At 44.1% G+C, this 25,415-nt stretch overlaps 1 protein-coding gene and 1 long non-coding RNA gene across 2 annotated transcripts; one reads left to right on the forward strand and one right to left on the reverse strand.

Annotated features, from left to right (window-relative positions):
* Positions 1–155: 155 nt before the first annotated feature.
* taf1b (TATA box binding protein (Tbp)-associated factor, RNA polymerase I, B) lies at positions 156–16,638 on the reverse strand. The gene is made up of 15 exons (XM_071413858.1): positions 16,535–16,638; positions 9,786–9,884; positions 9,468–9,558; positions 9,262–9,359; positions 8,959–9,051; positions 8,552–8,675; positions 8,250–8,424; positions 7,928–8,027; positions 6,816–6,963; positions 6,419–6,590; positions 5,249–5,292; positions 4,357–4,447; positions 4,048–4,118; positions 2,223–2,463; positions 156–613 (listed from the first exon to the last, which is right to left on the reverse strand). Exons 1-15 carry the CDS (start codon positions 16,550–16,552, stop codon positions 370–372), a joined length of 1,809 nt encoding a protein of 602 aa, XP_071269959.1. The 5' UTR covers positions 16,553–16,638; the 3' UTR covers positions 156–369.
* On the forward strand, positions 16,001–18,861 carry LOC139583106 (uncharacterized). The gene is made up of 4 exons (XR_011676484.1): positions 16,001–16,092; positions 17,075–17,153; positions 17,779–17,850; positions 18,275–18,861. It is a non-coding gene; the product is annotated as an uncharacterized lncRNA (long non-coding RNA).
* Positions 18,862–25,415: the final 6,554 nt, after the last annotated feature.

Raw genomic sequence — 25,415 nt, forward strand, 5'->3', positions numbered from 1 at the left:
TATTCCAAAACCACACTAATGGCAGGTAACACCTACTACATGCCCATCACATTAAAAACTTAAGTAACAAGCACATTTGGAATAATAACAGTGCTCTCTCACAGCCTGTACTTAGCCTAAAATGTCAGCCATTCCAAAATGAACAGAGCTACTTATAACATTGTAATAACAGAACAGTTTAATATAATTTTAAAAAGTACATTTTCATGAACTTCATATTGCATTGTAATCGTAGGAGCATTGCCATTCATCCATGGCAATACAATGAGGCAATTTGTACAAAAAAAAGACACAATCAATTTGCATTGATACAAGAAGCAAATAAATAATTGACAGTAGTTGTTCCCGATGAAGTCGCTCTCTCTTTAGTCACCTAGAACAAGTTTTTCTGGTTTGTTTGCGTTTGGGTAGTTTTTTGGGCTGTGTCTCTCTGGGCGTAGCTCTTGCCCTGGGCTGGGACTTGCTGCTCCTGAGGAAGCGCCTCTCCACCTTCAGTACCTCCTCGTATACACAGCCAGGTTTAACCCCCAGGAGGAAGGAGAAGAGGTCCAACAGCCACACGTACATCCTGGGCAGAGTGGCCTCTACCTCCGCATAGTGGCTCTTACAAAACCTGAGGGGGGGGAAATAAAACATGACAGATAAAACTCAATGGCGTTGTTTTAAAAGAAGGTACATGACCCTGGCTCTGTGTGTGCCTGGTGCAGTGCAATCCCTTTGAGGTGTGCAGTAAAGGCCAATCTGAAACAGTTGAATTTAACTTTTCTGGAGCAATGGAAATTCTGCAAGTAGAACCAAAAAGTTGGCAGATTTGCAAATGGGAGTATGTCTCACGTCCCTGTGCATGCGACTATTAACCACGGCTAATAACTAGTGTGTAAACAGCATATGACAGACATCCTGGTCCTCTCACCCAGACCATATTTAAAACAGAGCGCCCGTCATGGCCTTTTTGTTTCTATATGTATATTCACAAGTCACATCTCTACATTGTCTGCAAAAATTCTGAATGCATGCCGGGAAAACCCATAGCCAGTGCTGTCTCTAGCTGAAACTAGGTTTTAAAAAAGGGACGTTTTAGATACGCCCAAGGAGAGTGGAACCCTTGTGGGACAGGTTCGAAGGGAGTCGGTCTCCACAGCTAAAAGCATAGACCCCAGGTGTAGTTCCCAATCACTGTAGGATTCAGCCTCAAAAAACTGAGGAAGGTGGAAAGGAAAGAGTCGCTTGGTAGAGTTGATCAGTGCCGACAGTGAAAACAGGCCCCCATATATATATAAATATAAGAAAGAGAAAGAAAGAAAAAGAGAGAGAGAAAGAGAAAGAAAGAAAGAAAAAGAGAGAGAAAGAAAGAAAGAAAGAAAAAGAGAGAGAGAAAGAAAGAAAAAGAGAGAAAGAAAGAAAAAGAAAGAAAGAGAGAGAGAAAGAGAGAGAACACAGGCCTGCTTTCCCCCTCTCCTCCACCCAGCATATACAACCACCGCAAGCTCTCAGCAGTCTGGGAACTGTGCACTGAATGTTTGTGAGGGCTATCATAGTTAAAAATATTTAAAAAAGACATCAGTTAGGATGTTTAAGTGAGGTGATTCAGGGTAACCCCAACAAGGGAAATATTAACTTAGACTCAGATGCAAGACGGGTACACTTCCCGCTCCTGCAAGCTGATAGTTGTGGGATCAACAGAGAAGTTAAGTCTTATGCTTGTTGCAGTGGTCTACGCTGACTCTGCGGTTTACTTTGTGCATCACTGACTCTACCTTTAAGGCTGTTGTTTTTTTTTTGCAGGCATGTTGACTGAGAACACATTCTCATTACAGCAACAACCTCAGGAATAGTTACATGGGAGAGGAGGCGGATGAATGAGCCAATTGGAAGCTGAGGATTAGGTGGCCAGGATGGTATAAGGGCCAGATTGGGAATTTGCCAGGACACCAGGGTAAACACTCCTGCTCTTTAGTGACCACAGAGTCAGGACAACCGTTTAACATCCCATCCGAAAGACAACACCCTGCAAAGGGCAATGTTACCAATCACTGCCCTTGGGCATTGGAATCTTTTTGACCAGAGGAAAGAGTGCCTCCTTCTGGCCCTCCAACACCACTTCCAGCAGCATCTGGTCTCCCATCCAGGGACTGACCAGGACCAACCCGGCTTAGCTTCAGTGGCAAGCCAGCAGCGGGATCCAGGGTGGTATGCTGCTGCAACCGGGTACTGGGCCTTACCTGGGCTTGCAGGCCCTCAGGGCTGGGTGCCAGTATTCTGGGTTGGAGGGCTGGAGGCTTTCCCCGCTCTGCCGGACACTGCTGTCCAGGGTCTGGTGGTGCAGGCTGGGCCCGTCCCAGACCTCCTCCCCCTCCTCCTCCTCACCCCAGCGGAAACAGAAGCTGGAGGGAGGGGAGGATGGTGGGGCCACAGGGGAACCAGACAGTTTATGGAAACTCAACTGGAGCTGCTCTGCAATACCTGGAGAAGGAGGGGGAAAAGTGAGGGTGCAGGAAATGGTGAGGGAAAAGGGTGTGGTTAGTTGGTGAGGGAAAGAGAAGGGGAGTAGTGAGATTAGGGTGGAGAAAAGGGAGATTAGCAATAGCAGAATGACACAGAGTACCAGTCAAGTTTGGACACACCTCATTCAAGTTTTTATTTTATTTATCTTTACTATTATCTACATTGTAGAATAATAGTGAAGATGTCAAAACTATGAAATAACACATATGAAATCATGTAGTAAGCAAAAAATAGTATCAAAATATATTTGAGATTCTTCAAAGTAGCCACCCTTTGCCTTGATGACAGCTTTGCACACTCTTGGCATTCTCTCAACCAGCTTCACCTGGAATACATGGAGTTCCCACATATGCTGAAAACTTGTTGGCTCCTTTTCCTTCACTCTGCGGTACAACTTATCCCAAACCATCAATTGGGTTGAGGTCAGGTGATTGTGGAGGCCAGGTCATCTGATGCAGCACTCCATCACTCTCCTTCTTGGTCAAATAGCCCTTACACAGCTTGGAGGTGTGCTGGGTCATTGTCCTGTTAAACTCTGTCTCACAAAGACACGGCGGTTGGAACCAAAAATCTCAAATTTGGACTCATCAGATTTCCACCGGTCTAATGTCCATTGCTTGTGTTTCTTGGCCCAAACAAGTCTCTTCTTCTTATTGGTGTCCTTTAGTAGTGGTTTCTTTGCAGCAATTCGCCATGAAGGCTTGATTCACACAGTCTCCTCTGAACAGTTGATGTTGAGATGTGTCTATTACTTGAGCTCTGTGAAGCATTTATTTGGGCTGCAATTTCTGAGGCTGGTAACTCAAATGAACTTATCCTCTGCAGCAGAGGTAACTCTGGGTCTTCCTTTCCTGTGGCAGTCCTCAGAGCCAGTTTCATCATAGTGCTTGATGTTTTTTGCGACTGCACTTCAAAAAAAATATTAAAACGTTTTTGAAATGTTCCAGATGTACTGACCTTCATGTCTTAAAGTAATGACGGACTGTCTTTTCTCCCTGCTTATTTGAGCTGTTCTTGCCGTAATATGGACTTGGTCTTTTACCAAATAGGGCCATCTTCTGTTTTCCACCTCTACCGTGTCACAACACAACTGATTGCCTCAAACGCATTAAAAAGGAAAGAAATTCCACAAATTAACAAGGCACACCTGTTAATTGAAATGCATTCCAGGTGACTACCTCATGAAGCTGGTTGAGAGAATGCCAAGAGTGTACAAAGCAGTCATCAAGGCAAAGGGTGGCTACTTTGAAGAATCTCAAATCTATTTTGATTTGTCTAACACTTTTTTGGTTACTACACGATTCCATGTGTTATTTTGATGTCTTCACTATTATTCCACAATGTAGAAAACTATAAAAAATTAAGAAAAACCCTTGAATGAGTACACGTGTCCAAACTTTGACTGGTACTGTATAGGCCAATGAGTGACAGCATGTTTGTGCCAGCTCTTTTTACAGCCCAGTTGCCATACACTAAATAGTGGACATGAGCCAGCTCCGTTTTCCCTCTTTATCTGAACAGACTGATATGAGTGACACCTACGTCTCCTTTTGAGAATGACCGACTTGTCTTTCTTCGAGGTGTATAGAGGTTTCTGGGGCTTCCAATGCTTTCTGTGGAAATAAATGAAGTGGGTAAATACATTTATTCTATTATTCTTTATACTGACATTTGTGAAATGGAGGAGATAGATGAAGGGGGAGACACAGTAACAAGGGTGGACACAGGAATTGAACCCCAGTTTCCGGTGGGGAGCAGTAGATGTGATTGAGCCGGATGTGTTACCACTAGACCACAGTATCTGCACAGCCAACTTTAAAGAGAGCGCCAGTTAAAAGTGAGGCGTCTCACCTGGCTATGTTGTCCTGCTGTCTCCGTGCAGCAGTGGTCAGGGCAGTCTGCATTGCCTTGTACCACCTCCTCAGGTTAAAGCTGTTCCCATCTGTCGCACATAAAGAGAGGGATGAGTGCCAGACAGAATTTAGGACACTTGGCTTTTGGAATGTCCAACCGAGGAGACTTGCCAAAATAAGGGGCCATTTCCTAACTAGTCGCAAAAAAACAGGCTACCACTAGGAACTCATGGACTTCATTAAAGTCTCATAAAGATCGGCTCTACTTCTTAAGAGAAGTCCGAATTTTCCATCTGCCTTTTAATTACAACAGAAAATAGCAAGGGGAAAATAAATATTTCAGCCCAGCCATGTAATCTACTCTCACAAACCCACTCTCACTTATCAGCTGTCAAATGGAAGTGAATGAAAAAAAAGGCAGTCAGAAATCAAAGGAATGCAGACAAACAGTACATGCAACATTCCCCCGTTCCAAAGACAAGACCACACCTCAATGGCCGCTCTTTACGAAAAACGTTTAATTACAATGTGTAGGACAATACAAACTATGATTATCCGTGCTGAAAAAGATAAGATCGTGTGAAATGTTTAACAGAACATAAGAATCGAAGAAACGGCATTTACTGCCTTTTAAAGGCATTCCATTAGCTCAAACCCCTTCAGACACATATGTAAATAACTGTCTAAACACATGTAAATAACTGTTTAATTTATTCCTCTGTATGTACTATGCAACTCCTTATAGCCTTGGGCAAACTTCACACAAGACTCCTGAGAGATTATTCAGATCGATGCCTTCTCAATGACGCAAAATAAAACATTCCACATCCATATCAGCCATCAGGAAGGGCTGGTTATTAACTTATCGCACCAAAGTGAGTGAGGTTTACCTGGGTTTTCCTTGTTCTGGTCACTTGCGTTACTGGATAAATCCCTAAAAACACAAACAGGAGAACTGCGTTAGATATGAGCAGTAGTAAAACAATCACCAAAAGTGCAACATCTTGCATAGGCATAGTGATCTAAACCCTTTATGACATTTCTGTGCAACTGTTTACATGACCAGGGGCATGCAGACCTGATGTTCCAGTCTACATTGAGCTTCCTAAAGAACATTGTGGTTTCTAGACTGTGGTAAAATGTTGACATGGCTAACAGACTATGTAGTGCCTACTATGATTACGTAGTGTCTCAACACTACCCGAGTGGTCCACAATGTAGTTTTAAAAACCTGTATTATGTACTGTCAATTAATGTTATATGGTGGAGCGAGACCGTTTTTACATTGACAATAGCAAAGGTACATTTTCTAGAGGTTCTCAAGAGACAATACTGTTGTGTGAACTTGTGAAATTCTCCCGTCTCGGGTGCTTCCTCTGGAGGTCGCACCCGACAGTTGCCGCCCTCCGAGCACAGCAGTGTAAACAGAATTGTTTCACTGAGCTCAACATTCCTACAGTATATCAATGGTAATAGCAAAGCAATGTTTTTGAAACAGCTGAAATGTGTAGGCTAGACATTTTCCTTATATTTGAGACTCGTTTATTGAGTTTACTTGAAATGGCCTTTTTCTATGTCGATAATACCTAAAAATGTTGAAATATGCAAGTCAACATTTTTAGATATGCAAGTCAACATCTGTACGTTTGTCTTGAAGCTAAAATGTGTTGTGTACAGACAAAAAAATAAACCGTCTGCCCATGCTTGTGAATTGTTGCATTATTCAAGAGTGTAATATATGGTTGTTGCAGTAATTAAGAGTAATATGGTAGATGTGTGAAGAGTTGCTTGGTCAACGTTAACTAGTAGCTAACTAGTTGAATAGTTTGCAATGCTTAACCTTCTGAGTCCTGGCTAGTGGTTTCTGTGACATTTACGGTACTTTTGAGCTGGGAAGCAAGAACGTCAACCGACCCCTTGTCGTCTCGTCAACATTCCCGTCGCTAATGTGAATTGTAAAGTGTTTGTACATGTAAATTGAAATTGTACCTATGACTATTTGGTGAGAATAAGCCCTTAAATACATTTCTCTCCTTCTAGTTAACAGACGGCATAGCTACCACTCAGTGTGGTCGTCTAGTTTGAAGAGCAGCTTCATGGCGATGATGATCAGGGCAGCAGCCTGGACATCGTAGTGTGGGAGAGGGGATCTGGACCTCATGGGTTCAAAGGTCACGGACGACTCCATACCAGCCTTCTCCATGATCCTGCACACCCAGTCATGCAGCTCATCTGAAAAAGAAAATAAGTACTGGTTGATTGGAATAACTTGTGTTGAGACTGGAGTTACACTTTGTAATGTAAAATAAACAAATAATTGAATGTAAAAAGGGGAACACAGGTATAAACAACTACAAAAAAAAAAACTACTGGTGTCTCCTCTTTAAAGTGACTGACACAAATGAACCAACGGACAACAAAAGAGTTAAGAGTGTGTAGTTGTCTTGGCAGACCCACCGGGCAGGTTGACTTCGGTGAGGTAGCGGAGAGTGAGCAGGGAGGGGTGCAGCAGGCAGTCCAGGGTGATGGGGGGGAAGAGGGGTAGCTCCAGGAACACAGCCAGAGTCTGGGCCTCCTTGTGCAGGTGGCTGTAAGAGGGGATAGACTAGGGAACACACACACAGAGATGATTTAATCTCGTCTTCTATGCAAGGAATTCCTTTGGAGGATCAGGAGAAGAATTCAAGACAATCTATGCAAATGCAGAGCGGGGCAACAGGTGTATTGGCGTGTGAGGACAAGCAGCAGTTTCTGTTGCACCTGAGCCAACATTCGGATGTCTTCATACATGTTTCAATGGGAGTAGCGTGGTACAGTGGTCTGACGACAAGACCACAGAACAAGATTGTGGTTTTGCACAACCACAACGGTCGCCATCAGTTTAATGCCCCCCCCCCCAGAACACATGTTGGAACCACACAAATTCCAAGCAGTGGATCTGTTGCCTAGACGAAGCTTATATATATATATAATACCATTAGTAGTACTGCTCATGACTACTTAGGCTTACACACAGCTGTGTTTCATACTCAACACGGCCACAACACGAGTGTCAGTGTGCCAACAGGAAATAGTACGGCAATGTACTCATTCTTCTACACTGGGATGTTGTTGTGGAATGCCTTTTAAAACGGTCTCAGTCCAGGGGTGTTAAAAACAAAAAAGGGACAGGTCAAAGCTCATTTTTGTTGAGTAGCTGAATGACTGAAAGGCCTTTATGCCTCTGCTACATCAGAAATGGAAAGGCAGAGGTGTGGCCCAGAGGCCATCGTAACGTTACAGTTTAACTGATAACGGTGTAGATTTATTAATGTATTTAGATTCCAGGAGGACAAATGACGGAATCACGATAGGTTGACTGTACTTTTATTTCCCTGTATCTTTTATTTTTGCGTTATTTATTTGTTCTATGCTGTGTGATGCAGAGCGATTACAGTTATTTTATTTTGTTTTTTATTCCGTCAGGGACCACGTTGGACAAAAGTGGAATTGCTTTAACGTGTTCTCGCCTAGGTTGTACTCGGCGCCTCTTTCCCCCAATAAATCAACAACTAAATGTGAGCGCTCACCTCCACTCTGAAGATGAGTGAGTCTCGGCCGTAGAGCCTCATCTCCTCTGGGAAGTCCTCGTAGGCATTCACATAGGGGATGTGGCCCCCATTCACAAACCTGCCCAGCACAGAGAGAGACGCTGAATAGGCAGGGACGCAAAGCTTGAGACTTAACGTGAACATTTACTTCCTGTTTTTTTTTTTTTGACCTTTAACCTACATTTAATCCCAGTTTGTCTTAATGAAATCAAAATGGTAAAATGTGTATATATTAAATTCAATACAACTTTGTTCATCTTCTCTTCCACCCATGTTTCCGCCATCTCCCCTTGGCCCTGACCTGAGCAGGTCTGTCAGTGTGATGGCCTCTCTGGCCCACAGCAGGGCCAGGTGGCACAGTGCCAGGGTCTTGGGCATGCTCATCAACCCCTGGCTCCTCCTCTGGCGCGGGGTCAGGTACGAGACGGCGTCAATAGAACCGGAACACACCGAGGAGGCTCCGTCACTGGTGTGACCTGGGGAGCACGCACACATATTGGAAAACACACACACAGATGCATGTACACTCATATGTAATGATTGCGTGTGGCCAGTGTGCATAGGTACATTGGCTGTTCAGCATACTTGTGTTGTTTACTGTACCTGAGACAGAGCCTCCTCCACTGGTCCAATCTCCATCCCCGTCTGTCTCAGAGACAGACATCATAGAGTCACTCATCACTGACGACTCCGGAGCACTGTCTGACTCCCCAGAGCCCTGAGAACGCTAGGGAGGGCAACAAGAATAAAAAAAAGAGTGGAAATAAGAAGGGGAGACAGAGACAGACACGCAAAATAAATGACACAGCAACCAAAGGAGGGCGAGGTGTGTGTAGGTGTACTGTTATCATCTGAGCGCTGCAAACGTGCAACTAAACGTATTCAATCTCAAAGCACACATTGAGTGAACGTCTCGTCGACCGTCCGCCACAAGGGGGCGACAACAGACAGGGAAAGTGGGCCACTTCATCAGAAAGTGCCATTTTGCTTGCAGTGATGAGAATACTGACCAGTCTAAATTTCCCATCATGCACAGGATTCTTGGTGTAGGCCTGTCGGCTCTTCTGTAGGTACATTCTCCAAAACTGACACAGCACGTCATCCTACAAAACACAGACCATACAAGACACCTACAGAACTTGTCGAGTGTCTACATTGACGTAAAATAGCAGTATTTGGTTTTACTTCCCGGTTTCTCGGAGACAGATGAAACATTTCAATAGAGATTCTCTATAGCGCATGCGTTTCAGTCCAGGACTACTAGGCGTAATCTGTGTCCGGGAAACCGCCCTCCTGTGCTCCCTCTGACAGACCTTGAACTGTGGGCAGACTCCCATGGCCAGGAGAGCCTCAGCCTGGTGCTTTAGGATGAACTGAAAGCCCTCACACACCATCCACTCTCGCCCTTGCTCTGAAACACAGTCACAAATAAGTCAGGCACATACAGAACAAACAACAAAAAAACGAATCAAAATAATTTGCTTGTAGGAATCATTGACACAGGAGAGTGGAGACCAACCTAGTTTTTTCCTTCTGGTTCCCTTGGAGATGGAGGACACTCTGCTGGTACCAATCATAAGAGTGTTTGAATCAACAACTTCTTTTGTTCTCTGTGTAGAGAATTTGCGGATTAAAAAAAATATATATAAATAAATGGTTGTCCACGTGCGCCTCCCAAATGGCACCCTATTAACTAGTACACTGCCTTGACCAGGGCCCATAGGGCTACGGTCCCAAAGTAGTGCACCAAATAGGGAATACGGTGCCATATGGGATGTAGCCCATGACTACTTCAACATGAAGCCATCTTGAATAGGAGTGAAAGGCGAGTGCTTACCTCGATGACATTATGACAGGACCTGCAGTAGAACCGACCCTCATCCGACACCCCCCAGTCCACCTCTCCACACTGGCCACAGATATCGCTGTAGCCCCCCTATAATCAAATCCAATTTTTATAATGGCGCATTATGCATAGTATTACATACCCACAGAGACATCAGGTCCATCGATCCATAACAACATATGAGAGCATGTAGCTAGCTGCGGCAACAATTGAAACTGAGGGCCACGCTATAACTCGACTGTAGGACCCATTTTGAACTACTTGTGTGGTTGTTGTGTTGTCTATATACTTTGCCCGTCTTTGTATATTCCACTTCATTTGTACTCTAGAGGGAACTATATGTTTGGTCATGGGTCACTGTTACATGCCTATAGGCACACAGGTGACTAGGAACTGTAATCGGGGATGCTGCAGTATGGAGAGAGCATAGTCACAGAACAATGAGACCAATATTTCAAAAGTAGGCGGTGAGAGAAAGCCCAGTGGCTGGCAGTGGAAGAAAATGCAGCGAGATGGATTCTGGCCGACATTCTACAAATTCTCTCATCGATGAAACATTTAACCTCAATACAGTTCTGTTTCCCAAACTAGAATCTGTTACTAACAGAGTGATCAAAGTTTTGTAGACTTTACCCTTTGCCAAAGTTGTAAAAAGTGCCGTTGTTTAGAAGGAGTGCAAGTGCGAAATTAGTAATTCCACTACACACACACACACTTCAGAGTAGGCGTTCCCTAAAAGAAATATGCAAATAGAGTGCCTTGCAAAAGTATTCATCCCTCTTGGCGTTTTTCCTATTCTGTTGCAATTACAACCTGCAATTTAAATGGATGTTTATTTGGATTTCATGTAATGGACATACACAAAATAGTCCAAATTGGTGAAGTGAAAGAAATAAAAATATTTACAAAAATTTAAAACTGAAAAGTTTGCTATGAAGCCCTTAAATAAGATCTGGTGCAACCAATTACCTTCAGAAGTCACATATTTGATTAAATAAAGTCCACCTGTGTGCAATTTAAGTGTCAAATGATCTCAGTTCTGAAAGGCCCCAGATTCTGCAACACCACTAAGCAAGGGCCACCACCAAGACCAAGGAGCTCTCCAAATAGGTCAGGGACAAAGTTGTGGAGAAGCACAGAACAGGGTTGGGTTATAAAAAAAATCATAAACTTTCAACACCCCCGGGGCACCATTAAATCCATTATTAAAAAATGGAAAGAATATGTCACCACAACAAACCTGCCAAGAGGGGGCCACCCACCAAAACTCAGACCAGGCTAGGAGGTCATTAATCAGAGAGGCAACAAAGAGACCAAAGATAACCCTGAAGGAGCTGCAAAGCTCCACAGCGGCGATTGGAGTATCTGTCCATAGGACCACGTTAAGCTGTACACTCCACAAAGCTGGGATTTACAGAAGAGTGGCCAGAAAAAAAAGCCATTGCTTAAAGAAAAATAAGCCAAAAGGCACGTGGGAGACTCGCCAAACATATGGAAGAAGGGACTCTGGTCAGATGAGAATAAAATTTCGCTTTTTGGCCATTAGGGAAAACGCTATGTCTGGCGCAAACCCAACACCTCTCATCACCCCGAGAACAACATCCCCACAGTGATGCGTGGTGGCAGCATCATGCTGTAGTATGTTTTTCCTCAGCAGGGACTGGGAAACTGGTCAGAAGTGAAGGAATGGTGGATGGTGCTAAATACAGGGAAATTCTTGAGGGAAACCTGTTTCAGTCTTCCAGAGATTTGAGAATGGGACTGCGGGTCACCTTCCAGCAGGACAATGACCCTAAGCATACTGCTAATGCAACACTCAAGTGGTTTAAAGGGGAAACATTTAAATGTATTGGAATGGCCTAGTCAAAGCCCAGACCTCAATCCAATTGAGAATCTGGTATTTTTTATTTTACCTTTATTTAACCAGGTAGGCTAATTGACAACAAGTACTCATTTACAACTGCGACCTGGCCAAAATAAAGCAAAGCAATTCGACACACACAACAACAGAGTTACACATGGAATAAACAAACAGTCAATAATACAGTAGAAAAAGTCTATATACAGTATGTGCAAATGAGGAAAGATAAGGGAGGTAAGGCAATAAATAGGCCATGGTGGCGAAGTAATTACAATATAGCAATTAAACACTGGAATGGTATATGTGCAGAAGATGAATGTGCAAGTAGAGATACTGGCGTGCAAAGGAGCAAGATAAATACAGTATGAGGTAGTTGGATGGGCTATGTACAGGTGCAGTGATCTGTCAGCTGGTGCTTATAGCTAGTGAGGGAGATATGCGTCTCCAGCTTCAGTGATTTTTGCAGTTCGTTCCAGTCATTGGCAGCAGAGAACTGGAAGGAAAGGCGGCCAAAGGAGGAATTGGCTTTGGGGGTGACCAGTGAGATATAACTGCTGGAGCGCGTGCTGCTATGGTGACCAGAGCTGAGAAGGCGGGGCTTTACCTAGCAAAGACTTGTAGATGACCTGGAGTCAGTGGGTTTGGCGACGAGTACGATGCGAGGGCCAGCCAACAAGAGCGTACAGGTCGCAGTGGTGGGTAGTATATGGGGCTTTGGTAACAAAACGGATGGCACTGTGATAGACTGCATCCAATTTGCTGAGTAGAGTGTTGGAGGCTATTTTGTAAATGACATCGACCGAAGTCGAGGATCAGTAGGATGGTCAGTTTTACGAGGGTATGTTTGGCAGCATGAGTGAAGGATGCTTTGTTGCAAAATAGGAAGCCGATACTAGATTTAATTTTGGATTGGAGATGTTTAATGCGAGTCTGGAAGGAGAGTTTACAGTCTAACCAGACACCTAGGTATTTGTAGTTGTCCACATATTCTAAGTCAGAACCGTCCAGAGTAGTGATGCTGGACGGGCGGGCAGCGATTGGTTGAAGAGCATGCATTTTACCTGCATTTAAGAGCAGTTGGAGGCCACGGAAGGAGAGTTGTATGGCATTGAAGCTCGTCTGGAGGTTAGTTAACACAGTGTCCAAAGAAGGGCCAGAAGTATAAAAAAATGGTGTAGTCTGTGTAGAGGTGGATCAGAGAATCACCAGCAGCAAGAGCGACATCATTGATGTATACAGAGAAGAGAGTCGGCCCGAGAATTGAACCCTGTGGCACCCCATAGAGACTGGCAGAGGTCCAGACAACAGGCCCTCCGATTTGACACACTGAACTCTCTCTGAGAAGTAGTTAGTGAACCAGGCGAGGCATTCATTTGAGAAACCAAGGCTGTTGAGTCTGCCGATAAGAATGTGGCGATTGACAGAGTCGAAAGCCTTGGCCAGGTCGATGAACACGGCTGCACAGTAATGTCTCTTATCGATGGCGGTTATGATATCGTTTAGGACCTTGAGCGTGGCTGAGGTGCACCCATGAACAGCTCTGAAACCAGATTGCATTGCGGAGAAGGTACGGTGGGATTCGAAATGGTCGGTAATCTGTTTGTTAACTTGGCGTTCGAAGACCTTAGAAAGGCAGTGTAGGATAGATATAGGATTACTTAAAGACTGCTGTACACAAGCGGAACCCATCCTACTGGAAATGGCTGGTGGAGTTTTGCCTTGAAGAATGGGTCAAAATCCCAGTGGCTAGATGGACCAAGCGTAGAGACATACCCCAAGAGACTTGCAGCTGCAATTGCTGCAAAAGGTGGCTCTACAAAGTATTGACTTTGGGGGGGGCGTGAATAGTTATGCACACCCAAGTTCTGATCTTGTTTGTTTCACAAAAAATATTTTGCATCTTCAAAGTGGTAGGCATGTTGTGTAAAACAAACGATACAACCCCCCCAAAAAATATTTTTAATTCCAGGTTGTAAGGCAACAAAATAGGAAAAATGCCAAGAGGGGGGTGAATACTTTCGCAAGCCACTATACATGCTAGAACGCGCCAATAGGCTCTCGCTAGCTCGTGCTTGGCTCTGCCAACCTCCTTCCCTGTTCTGTTATGATTAATTCGCTCCCATTGGAAACGGCAGGCTGTGGTATGCGGTGAGATCCTATGTACAGAAGCTGCTGCAGTGTTACAATTGTAAAAAGTTTAGACACGTGGCAAGTGTTTGTCGAAAGCAATAAATGTGTTGTAGTTGAAGTGTCAGATAAAGCATATTGCTGTAATTGTGATGGGAATCATGTTCCCGGAGTGCCCTGTAAGGACGAAGGAGGTCACAGTAGCTAGGACCAGGGCTACAGTTGAAGTCGGAGAGTTTACATACACTTACTTAGGTTGGAGTCATTAAAACTCTTTTTTCTCAAACACTCCACAAATGTATTCTTAACAAACTATAGTTTTGGCAAGTCAGTTAGGACCTCTACCTTGTGCATGACGCAAGTAATTTTTCCAACAATTGTTTACAGACAGATTATTTCACTTATAATCCACTGCATCACAATTCCAATGGGTCAGAAGTTTAGATACACTACGTTGACTGTGCCTTAAAACAGCTTGGGAAATTCCAGAAAATGATGTCATGGCTTTAGAAGCTTCTGGTAGACTAATTGACATCATTTGGGTCAATTGGAGGTGTACCTGTGGATGTATTTCAAACTCAGTGCCTCTTTGCTTGGCATCATGGGAAAATCAAAAGAAATCAGCCAAGACTTCAGAAAAAATATTGTAGACAAGTCTGGTTCATCCTTGGGAGCAATTTCCAAACGCCTGAAGGTACCACGTTCATCTATACAACAATATTACGCAAGCATAAACACCATGGGACCATATAGCCGTCATGCCGCTCAGGAAGGAGACGTGCTCTGTCTCCTAGAGATGAACGTACTTTGGTGCGAAATGTGAGTAATAATCCTAGAACAACAGCAAAGGACCGTGTGAAGATGCTGGAGGAAACAGGTACAAAAAGTATCATATCCACAGTAAAACGAGTCCAATATCGACATAACCTGAAAGGCCGCTCAGCAAGGAAGAAGCCATTGCTCCAAAAACGCCATAAAAAAGCCAGACTACGGTTTGCAACTGTACATGGGGACAAAAATTTTACTATTTGGAGAAATGTCCTCTGGTCTGATTAAACAAAAATAGAACTGTTTGTCCATAATGACCATCGTTATGTTTGGAGGAAAAAGGGTGATGCTTGCAAGCCGAAGAACACCATCCCAACCGTGAAGCACAGGGGTGGCAGCATCATGTTGTGGGGGTGCTTTGCTGCAGGAGGGACTGGTGCACTTCACAAAATAGATGGCATCATGAGGAACGGAAAATGATGTGGATATATTGAAGCAACATCTCAAGACATCAGTATGGAAGTTAAAGCTTGGTCGCAAATGGGTCTTTCAAATGGACAATGACCCCAAGCATACTTCCAAAGTTGTGGAAAAATGGCTTAAGGACAACAAAGTGAAGGTATTGGAGTGGCCATCAAAGCCCTGACCTCAATCCTATAGAACATTTGTGGGCAGAACTGAAAAAGCGTGTGTGAGCAAGGAGGCCTACAAACCTGACTCCGTTACACCAGCTCTGTCAGGAGGAATGGGCCAAAATTCCCCCAATTTATCGTGGGAAGCTTATGGAAGGCTACCTGAAACATTTGACCCAAGTTAAACTATTTAAAGGCAATGCTACCAAATACTAATTGAGTATGTAAACTTCTGACCCACTGGGAATGTGATGAAATAAATAAAAGCTGAAATAATTCTCTACTATTATTCTGACATTTCACAATCTTAAAATAACGTGGTGATCCTAACTGACCTAAGACAGGGAATTTTTACTAGGATTAAACGGCAGGAATTGTGAAAAACTGTATTTGGCTAAGGTGTATGTAAACTTACAACTTCAACTGTATCTAGCAGGTCTATGTGGAGGCAGTGAAAACAGCTGAAAGAGTGAGTAGAGGTGAGATGGTAGAGGATGTCCCAGTCTGCAGTGAATGCCATGCAGGGGAAGGATCCCAACGCACTAACAACAAAGGTGGACTTTGTTGCGTTTATAGCGCAAGCGATAAATTGCACTAGTCAAACTAATAAAAATGTAAGAAGCTAGACATCATTGTGAAGGAGGCAAATAGATCTCCAGGACTTTACAACCAAAATGTTACAGGGAATACTGAATGAAGAGGTTCCACGTCCCAGTGGGATTGTTAGAAATTCAGGGTTCACTATAGACAGGTCGTGACCAGCCTCACATTCCAGTACAGTAGGTGGCGGTGTAAACACCCGTCAGTTGTTTGCGGTCTGCGAATACAAACTCGAAGAAAATGACAGGCCGTTGTCTATCTTAGGTTAGTTATTAAAAATAAATCGTTGACACAGTTCTTACCACAGAAGGTTGGTACCACCTTAATTGTGGAGGACGTACTCATGGTAATGGCTGGAGCGGAATGGTATCAAATACGTCAAACATATGGTTTCCGTGAGTTTGATGACATGCTATTTGCTCCGTTTCAGCCATTATGAGCCGTTCTTACCGTCAATATATTTCTACCTGCTATACGCCTATGGTAAAATCTTCCATTAAGGGGTTCTTAAATGTTTGACCTTACCTGCTAATACATGGGAAAAAGAAAGATCTGCGTTTAAAAAGCGTTTTGTTTTGCACGCTCTTTAAACATTTTCAATCCCAACTGTGTTTGCTTGTGGCTAAAAAATGCACATTTTGCTAGGTTAGCCACTAACGTTACAACAAGAAAATGTTTTTCAGATCAATCTGACAGGTATAAAAGTTTAAATTAGCATAAAGACTTTAACACTTGTTGCTTGTACAACCCACCGTTTGTTCTTCGTCCATTTTCACACACTTTAGTTTGTTTCACATTGGTGAACTCTCACGTGTTGGTTTATTGTGGTGGAATAGGAACTTCCTGTGTGTTACCAATAAATCCACCCGACAGGAATCAACATGATTTTACTGTGCATCACAAGCACATGTGCAAAAACGTGTTGCCAAGGGGTATACATTCAAAATAATAATAAATACATGTTTTGTTTTTTTACTATATCTGAACTACAGAGAATAAAACAATTACAGATATTTAATATCTGAAAAGTATTTTAGCCTGCTCATTCAGGTGGGTTGCAAGTCCAATGTCTGATGTCTCCCTATAGAGGGCAACATTGACTGCAGGAGAATGAGAGCGTACTGTTTGTTGTAGCTTGTAGTTATCACCTGAGTCATCCATTACAGTAATTGTTGTGATTTTCCATACCCGAGGCCTCTGCTCTATAATTGCCCTGCTTTACTTGATTATGTCATGAGTTGGTGTATGTGTGTGAGTGGCGTTGGTGCTGATTGTGCTGTGTGGTGTGACAGGATTGGAGCTAGCACCATGGAAACAACAAGAAAGAAGAAGAGGGTGTGTAGATGGATTCATTGTTTGGTAAATCCATTTGTAAGTATAAGTATAGCTTGAGTCATATATTCAGACATCAGAATTCTTCTTATATTACTCCAGTTAATCATGCCAAGGTCTATACATACGGTCATCTGTCCCTGAATACTCATCAGTGGAGGCTGCTGAAGGGAGGAAGGCTCATAATAATGGCTGGAATAGAGTGTAATGGATGAAAACCATGCTGTTGATACCATTCCATTGAGTCCATTCCAGCCATTATTATGAGCCGTTCTCCCCTCAGCAGCCTCCACTGATACTCATTCACTACTTCCCACAAATCTGAAAGCATTGGATTGGTGGCGGGCTCGAGAGAGTTTCCAACATATTTCTTACACCAGCCATTTCCTTTCAAATCAGTTAAGGGAAATGAACAAGTGCACCCTTTGGGAGAAAGGAGATATAACTGGAACGAAGACACAGACGTGCCCGATTGCTCTGTTGTTTCTGTTGACAGAACAACAGAGCCATCTGGAGAGTGTTTATGGGGGCTTTGTTATGTTTTTGCAGATACAGATACTGCGTCCCAAATGGCTCCATATCCCCTATATCACTCAAACTCAACTCTGGACCTCGAAGGAAATTCCACTGCATGTTTTCATTGTTTCCCTCTAATCTGATTTAGACCTGGGAAACCAGATGTGTGCAATTAATTATCAGCTAGAACAGAAAGCCAGCAGGCTCCGGACCTCATAGGGTAAGAGTTTAATACCCCTGCACTATATAGTGTACTACTTTTGACTAGAGCCCTATGGGTCCTGGACAAAAGTACTGTACTTGATAGGGAATACGGTGCTATTTGGGAATGCAGACAAAGTGGGCTATGCTCCTCTTTCACAGCATCATTTTTTTATCAGGTTTGAGTCAGAGCTCACTGTTGCCGGCTGGCTGAATTTAATCTTCCATCCCTAAGAGCAACATTAAACATTAACACCACTTTTCCTTGTAATGACACAGGAGTCACTTTTGACCGGGACCCATAGGGCACCCTATTCCCAAATGGCACCGGCCCGTTCCAAAGGGCACCCTATTACCTATATAGTGCCTGTTGTTAGTACAATGGTGTGATGGCTGGTGGTGGTGTGTTTTAAGTTAAACCAAGCCTACCGTTTTCCCCACAGAAGAGCTACCTGAACGTGAGATGCCTGCCTGCCTTAGCCTCCAAAGGAACCAATTTTATGATTTGCTGCCCCTCAGGCTGACTACAGCGTTATTTATGCAAAGCAAAACCCTGTTGCCTATGGAAATTAGTAACAGTCAGTAACTGCCTGTCTGTGTACTTGCCTGCCTGTCTTCCTGCCTGCCACAAACACAGGACAGTTTGAAATGCACTGCTGCTGCTCTTGCTTTGTGATTCCTTTTGTGTTTCACAAATGGTGGAGGAGGAGGAGGAGATGGGCGTAGGTTGTCAGGTGATGTAGGCTTTGTGATAAGTCTGTTGGAAAATCCCACAGAAAAGGCGCATGCGGAGTCCGCTAGCCTAGCGTTGCATGCCACAGTCATAAATATTTCAGTCTTTTTTATTCCCTCTCTCTATCTCTCTATCACCACCCTCTCCCACTCCGCACAATGATAATGGCTCTACAGCTGCAGCATTGGGCAAAAACTGTGCTTTTTATTTTGTACTCTCTTCACTTCAGGCTGTGGAAATGTGTCATCCTAGTCTCTCAATTGAACATATAATAAAATAAAAAAACAACAGCAAACATTCTCTGAATCGCTTTACATATGTGAACAATACATTCTTTCCACACGCACACACACACACACGCAGTTGTGGTAGGGTGATTTGAGTCACACATTCCAGGGCCCCGAGGTTAGGGTCTGTGTGGCATGTTTCCGGGGTGAGGTAATGTGAGAACGCAACACAACACGGACATCTGTGGCTACATCCCAGTTATCCCTCCCTTTTCCCAAAGTGTGCACTTGTTCACTTCCCCTTAACTGATTTGAAAGGAAATGGCTGGTATAAGAAATAGAGTGGAAAATCCCTCTAGCTCATGCCTCCAGCAATCCAATGCTTTCAGATTTGTGGGAAGTAGTGAACGAGTGCACACTTCAGAAGAAAGCAGATATTATTGGGACTCTGCAGGAACAGGAAGGGAACCATCCCCGGGGAGTCTGCACTGTCTGAAAGAGTAACTCTACTGGAGACTAAAATAGACGTTCAGACTTACAGACTCAACAACCCAAAGAAGTATTATTGTTCCATCTCTTTCATTTACAGTAAATCACCTAGGAGCAGCTCCAAAACCCACAACATGTACTGTTATTGTTATAATCGGGTTATTATAATAACCCACCTAATTCATCTCATTAGTCTTATGTTACAGGGCCTTGATGTCGGCTCATGTAATATATACATTGACAAGCACCCTCAGATGTGGTAATGAAAGAGGAAGATCGGCTGGCTGATAAAAGAGGGCGAGGGGTTTTTGTGTGTCGGTTTTCCGTGTGTGTGTGTTTCCCCATTCAGCACTGGGTATAGCTCCAGCCTGCAGCCCACCACTCTGCTGCTGCGGTCGGGCTGGTCTCCATAGCAACCAGGGCTGGGGAGCTCAGCCTCAGCAGGGGAGGGTCTCTTTCTCTAATGCATAATCAAAACTGATCAGATTCAGGATGATAAAAACATACCAAATATGTTATACTGTATGTATGTCACAAGTTAGAATTGTTCATTGTAGCTTATTGCAGTAATTGTATCCAAAACATCAGTGTTTGTAACATGTGTGCGGCAGTGAGAACAACATGAACAAAAAGAGCCCGTAGTGTCCATCCATACTGATTACGTATGGTAGATTTTAGAGTTATGAAACCTAGCTGTTGTACAGTGGGATTGCAGGATCACTACAATGGTTTCAGGTCATATTTTGAGTGGCAGTTATTTGTGGCACTGTCCTCTACTCTACTGCATAGAAAGCGAATGAGAGTCCACCATATTTAGAAATCAACAATTTCAGACATTTCAGAGGTGTTTCAGAGGTAGCTAGTTAGTAATGCCAGTTACTGTCTGAAGAGGGAGTTGTCTATAAGGGATACCACCAGTCACACTCACAATCCTTCTGTTCTCTCTCCAACCCCCCCACCTCTCTCTCGCTCTCGCTCTCTCTCTCCCAGTCTCTCTCTCTCTCAGTCTCTCTCTCTCTCTCTCTTCCCCTGCCAGACCTGTTCCTTAAAGACAAGACAGGCACATTCCCGTCCTGGAGTTCCGGAACAACACAGGAGAAGAAAGTTCTAGAACATTCCTGCAGTCAGGTCTGGACAGGATTCAGCCCCCCTTTAGTGGAAACATTAGCACTGTGCTAGTGTCATCACCAGTAAGTAACACCTCCTCCTGTGACTTCCGATGGCCGACAGAAACCTGTCTTTTTGGTACTATAACTCAACTGTATGTACAAACACAAACAACAATTCCAAATGGAATTGGGTACAAAAAGCGAAGTAGCCATGTTAGGTTGACACCATATCATCCTCCCCCCTAAAGGAATCTCTCTGCCCCCCCCCCCTCCATTTTTAGGAAATTGTTTGTGTTACGACATTGTGAATCATACAAAGTGCTGATATTCTCATAGTCTACATTAAATATCAACTGGAGGAATGGGTGGGGGAATTTCCCTGCATGGCTGCACTCAAGAGCTCCTCCACACATCTGGCCCCTGGGCCAAAGGCTCTCCTCAGCAGGCACAGCTTGTTGGACTGGTAGAGTAGACCTGAACCCTTCCCTAACTGAACTCCATGGGGCTCTGGTCAAAAGTAGGCCTGATAGTAGAAAACCCTTCACAGCCTTGTCACCTCGCCCCCTCTTTCATGAACATTTCACCCTACTTGAGAACATATAGAACATATGAGTGGACGTGTAGTGGCACAGTGCAGTGACCCCATCCCTGTCACTCTGGAACAAATGAACTCACCTCAGAGGGGCCATTAGTCACTATGGCAGCCAGGCTGTCAGGCTGTTTGCCCAGGCCTCTACGTACAGTATCAATCGACACCACAATGACTGACTGCATTTTCCTCTCTGTCTCTCCCTCTCTCTCCCCGGTATTTCCCCGGTCTCTCCCCGGTCTCTCTCTCTCTCTCTGTCTCTCTCTCTCTCTGTCGCGCTCTCTTTCATTCATACACCGGGGAAGACCACAACTATGATCAATAGCAGTCATATAATTGAGCGAGATATTTTAGGTCTTTTATTGATCAATTGCACAACAATGTCCACGGTCACCACACAGTTGATTGTGTGTTTTATGAAAAGCCATACATTATGAAAAGTGCCATACTCAGTCCAAACATCCCCTCAGTCTGCACACTAAAAGTATTTTGCCTAATGCCTCAGCTAATGAAAGGCTGAATCAAGAAGGGACCCAAATCCCCCTCAACAAGCAATATTTTGGAGCGTGTAGCCCTTGAGCGATATGGGGTAATTCAATGACAACAGGACCAGCCAACACTATTACCATAAATTGTTGTCAGCACAATGGAGTGAATGGGCCTTTCCTTCTCTGTCCCGATCTGACCTCTGAGGCTCTGCCAGAGGCAGGGTGGTTATTTACAGATGTGGGAAAACCCCATGTACTCACTCTACTTCTTTAGACTTGTACTGTATTTAGCTTCTACTTAGCTCGGCTTTCATTTGAGTGGATGGCTTTTGTGGCATTACATGTTGGTGTTTGGAGAGTGCCTTGTTATGTAAACTCAGCAAAACAGAAACGTCCTCTCACTGTCAACTGCTTTTATTTTCAGCAAACTTAACATGTGTAAATATTTATATGAACATAACAAGATTCAGCAACTGAGACATAAACTGAACAAGTTCCACAGACATGTGACTAACAGAAATGGAATAATGTGTCCCTGAACAAAGTGGGGTTCAAAATCAAAAGTAACAGTCAGTATCTGGTGTGGCCACCAGCTGCATTAAGTACTGCACTGCATCTCCTCCTCATGGACTGCACCAGATTTGCCAATTATTGCTGTGAGATGTTACCCCACTCATCCACCAAGGCACCTGCAAGTTCCCGGATATTTCTGGGGGGAAATGGCCCTAGCCCTCACCCTCCGATCCAACAGGTCCCAGACGTGCTCAATGGGATTGAGATCCGGGCTCTTCAATAGCCATGGCAGAACACTGACATTCCTGTCTTGCAGGAAATCACACACAGAATGAGCAGTATGGCTGGTGGCATTGTCATGCTGGAGGGTCATGTCAGGATGAGCCTACAGGAAGGGTACCACATGAGGGAGGAGGATGTCTTCCCTGTAACGCACAGCGTTGAGATTGCCTGCAATGACAACAAGCTCAGTCTGATGATGCTGTGAATGAGGGAGGAGGATGTCTTCCCTGTAACGCACAGCGTTGAGATTGCCTGCAATGACAACAAGCTCAGTCTGATGATGCTGTGACACACCGCCCCAGACCATGACGGACTCTCCACTTCCAAATCGATCCCGCTCCAGAGTACAGGCTTCGGTGTAAAGCTCATTCCTTCGACGATAAACGCGAATCTGACCGTCACCCTGGTGAGACAAAATCGCAACTCGTTAGTGAAGAGCACTTTTTGACAGTCCTGTCTAGTCCAGCGACGGTGGGTTTGTGCCCATAGGCGATGTTGTTTCCGGTGATGTCTGGTAAGGACCTGCCTTACAACAGACCTACAACCCCTGAGTCCAGCCTCTCTCAGCCTATTGCGGACAGTCTGAGCACTGATGAAGGGATTGTGCGTTCCTGGTGTAACTCGGGCAGTTGTTGTTGCCATCCTGTACCTGTCCCGCAGTTGTGATGTTCGGATGTGCCGATCCTGTGCAGGTGTTGTTACACGTGGTCTTCCACTGCGAGGACGATCAGCTGTCCGTCCTGTCTCCCTGTAGCGCTGTCTTAGGCGTCTCACAGTACGGACATTGCAATTTATTGCCCTGGCCACATCTGCAGTCCTCATGCCTCCTTGCAGCATGCCTAAGGCACGTTCACGCAGATGAGCAGGGACCCTGGGCATCTTTCTTTTGGTGTTTTTCAGAGTCAGTAGGTAGGCTTCTTTAGTGTCCTAAGTTTTCATAACTGTGACCTTAATTGCCTACCGTCTGTAAGCTGTTAGTGTCTTAACGACCGTTCCACAGGTGCATGTACATTAATTGTTTATGGTTCATTGAACAAGCATGGGAAACAGTGTTTAAACCCTTAACAATAAAGATCTGTGAAGTTATTTGGATTTTTACGAATTACCTATGAAAGACAGGGTCCTGAAAAAGGGATGTTTAGTTGATAACTTAGGTTCAATCAGTAAGGCTGGTTTTGAATAGATAGCTCACTTTACTTCATTTAACTCTCCACCTCCCCACCGCCACCAGCTGAATCAAATCAAATCAAACTTTACTTATCACATGCGCCGAATACAAGTACCTTAGCTGCCTCTGATTGAGAACCATATCAGGACAAACACAGAAATAGAAAATCATAGAAACACTAACATAGACAACCCACCCAACTCACGCCCTGACCATACTAAAACAAAAGACAAAACAAAGGAACTAAGGTCAGAACGTGACAGTGCCTTGATGACAGCTTTGCACATTCTTGGCTTTCTCTCAATCAGCTTCATGAGGAAGGATTTTCCAACAGTGTTGAAGGAGTTCCCACATATGCTGAGCACTTGTTGGCTGCTTTTTCTTCACTCTGCGGCCCAACTCGTCCCAAAGCATCTCAATTGGGTTGAGGTCGGGTGATTGTGGAGGCCAGGTCATCTGATGCAGCACTCCATCACTCTCCTTCTTGGTCAAATAGCCCTTACACAGCCTGGAGGTGTGTTGGGTCATTGTCCTGTTGAAAAACAAATGATAGTCCCACTATGCGCAAACCAGATGGGATGGCGTATCACTGCAGAATGCTGTGGTAGCCATGCTGGTTAAGTGTGCCTTGAATTCTAAATAAGTCACAGACAGTGTCACCAGCAAAGCTCCCCCACACCATCACACCTCCTCCTCCATGCTCCATGGTGGGAATTCTCTTCTTCTTACTGGTGTCCTTTAGTAGTGGTTTCTTTGCAGCAATTCGACCATGAAGGCCTGATTCACGCGGTATCCTCCGAACAGTTGATGTTGAGATGTATCTGTTACATGAACTCTATGTAGCATTTATTTGGGCTGCAATCTGAGGTGCAGTTAACTCTAATGAACTTATCCTCTGCAGCAGAGGTAACTCTGGGTCTTCCTTTCCTTTGGCGGTCCTCATGAGAGCCAGTTCCATCATAGAGCTTTATGTATTTTTGCGACCGCACTTTTTCCGCATTGACTAACCTTCATTTCTTAAGGTAATGATGGACTGTCGTTTCTCTGTGCTTATTTGAGCTGTTCTTGCCATAATATGGACTTGGTCTTTTACCAAATAGGGCTATTTTCTGTATACCATCCCTACCTCGGGCTCCTGAGTGGCGCAGTGGTCTAAGACACTGCATCTCAGTGCAAGAGGCGTCACTGCAGTACCTGGTTTGAATCCAGGCTGGATCACATCCGGCCGTGATTGGAAGTCCTATAGGGCGGCGCACAATTGGCCCAGCGTCATCCGGGTTAGGCTGGGGTAGGGCGTCATTGTAAATAAGAATTTGCTCTTAACTGACTTGCCTAGTTAAAGAAAGGTTCAATTAAAAAAATTAAAAATAATACCTTGTCACAACACAATTGATTGGGTCAAATGCATTAAGAAGGAAAGAAATTCCACAAATTAACAAGGCACACCTGTTAATTGAAATGCAGTACCTCATGAAGCTGGTTGAGCGAATGCAAAGAGTGTGCAAAGCTGTCATCAAGGAAAAGGGTCTTTGAAAAATCTCTAATATATTTTGATTTGTGCAACACTTTTTTGGTTACTACATGATTCCATAGGTGTTATTTCATAGTTTTGATGTCTTCACTATTATTCTACAATGTAGAAAACAGCAACAATTAAGTAAAACCCTTGAATGAGTAGGTGTGTACAAAATGTTGACTGGTACCGTAAGTGTTAGCATTGAAATAGATCAACTATAGATAATAATACAGATAATAATAAAAAAAGATACTCTCAGTACTAATGATTGTTGACCCCAAACAGACTCAAGATAGAGCCCCATTGTTCTGAGTGAGTCCTTTACTTGCACAGAGGAAGGTAGACTGTTTGATGCAGGAAGTGAATACACCGGACTTGTGGACCATACTCATTTGAGGGGCTTAGCGTTGAGCCGGACTGTGGACATGAAGCTAGGAATAAGGTTATGGGTAGTGTTAGGGTTGAACCGG

This window comes from Salvelinus alpinus, chromosome 8 (genome assembly GCF_045679555.1).
Source record: "Salvelinus alpinus chromosome 8, SLU_Salpinus.1, whole genome shotgun sequence".
In the NCBI taxonomy this organism is placed as follows: domain Eukaryota; kingdom Metazoa; phylum Chordata; class Actinopteri; order Salmoniformes; family Salmonidae; genus Salvelinus; species Salvelinus alpinus.

What these genes read in the sequence shown, in the direction of transcription:
- taf1b (XM_071413858.1), bottom strand. An exon ending in CCTGTCATAATGTCATCGAG is followed by an intron (nt 9,559 to 9,785) that starts GTAAGCACTCGC and finishes TTCTCTACACAG; the next exon opens with AGAACAAAAGAAGTTGTTGA. An exon ending in CAGCAGGACAACATAGCCAG is followed by an intron (nt 4,119 to 4,356) that starts GTGAGACGCCTC and finishes TTATTTCCACAG; the next exon opens with AAAGCATTGGAAGCCCCAGA.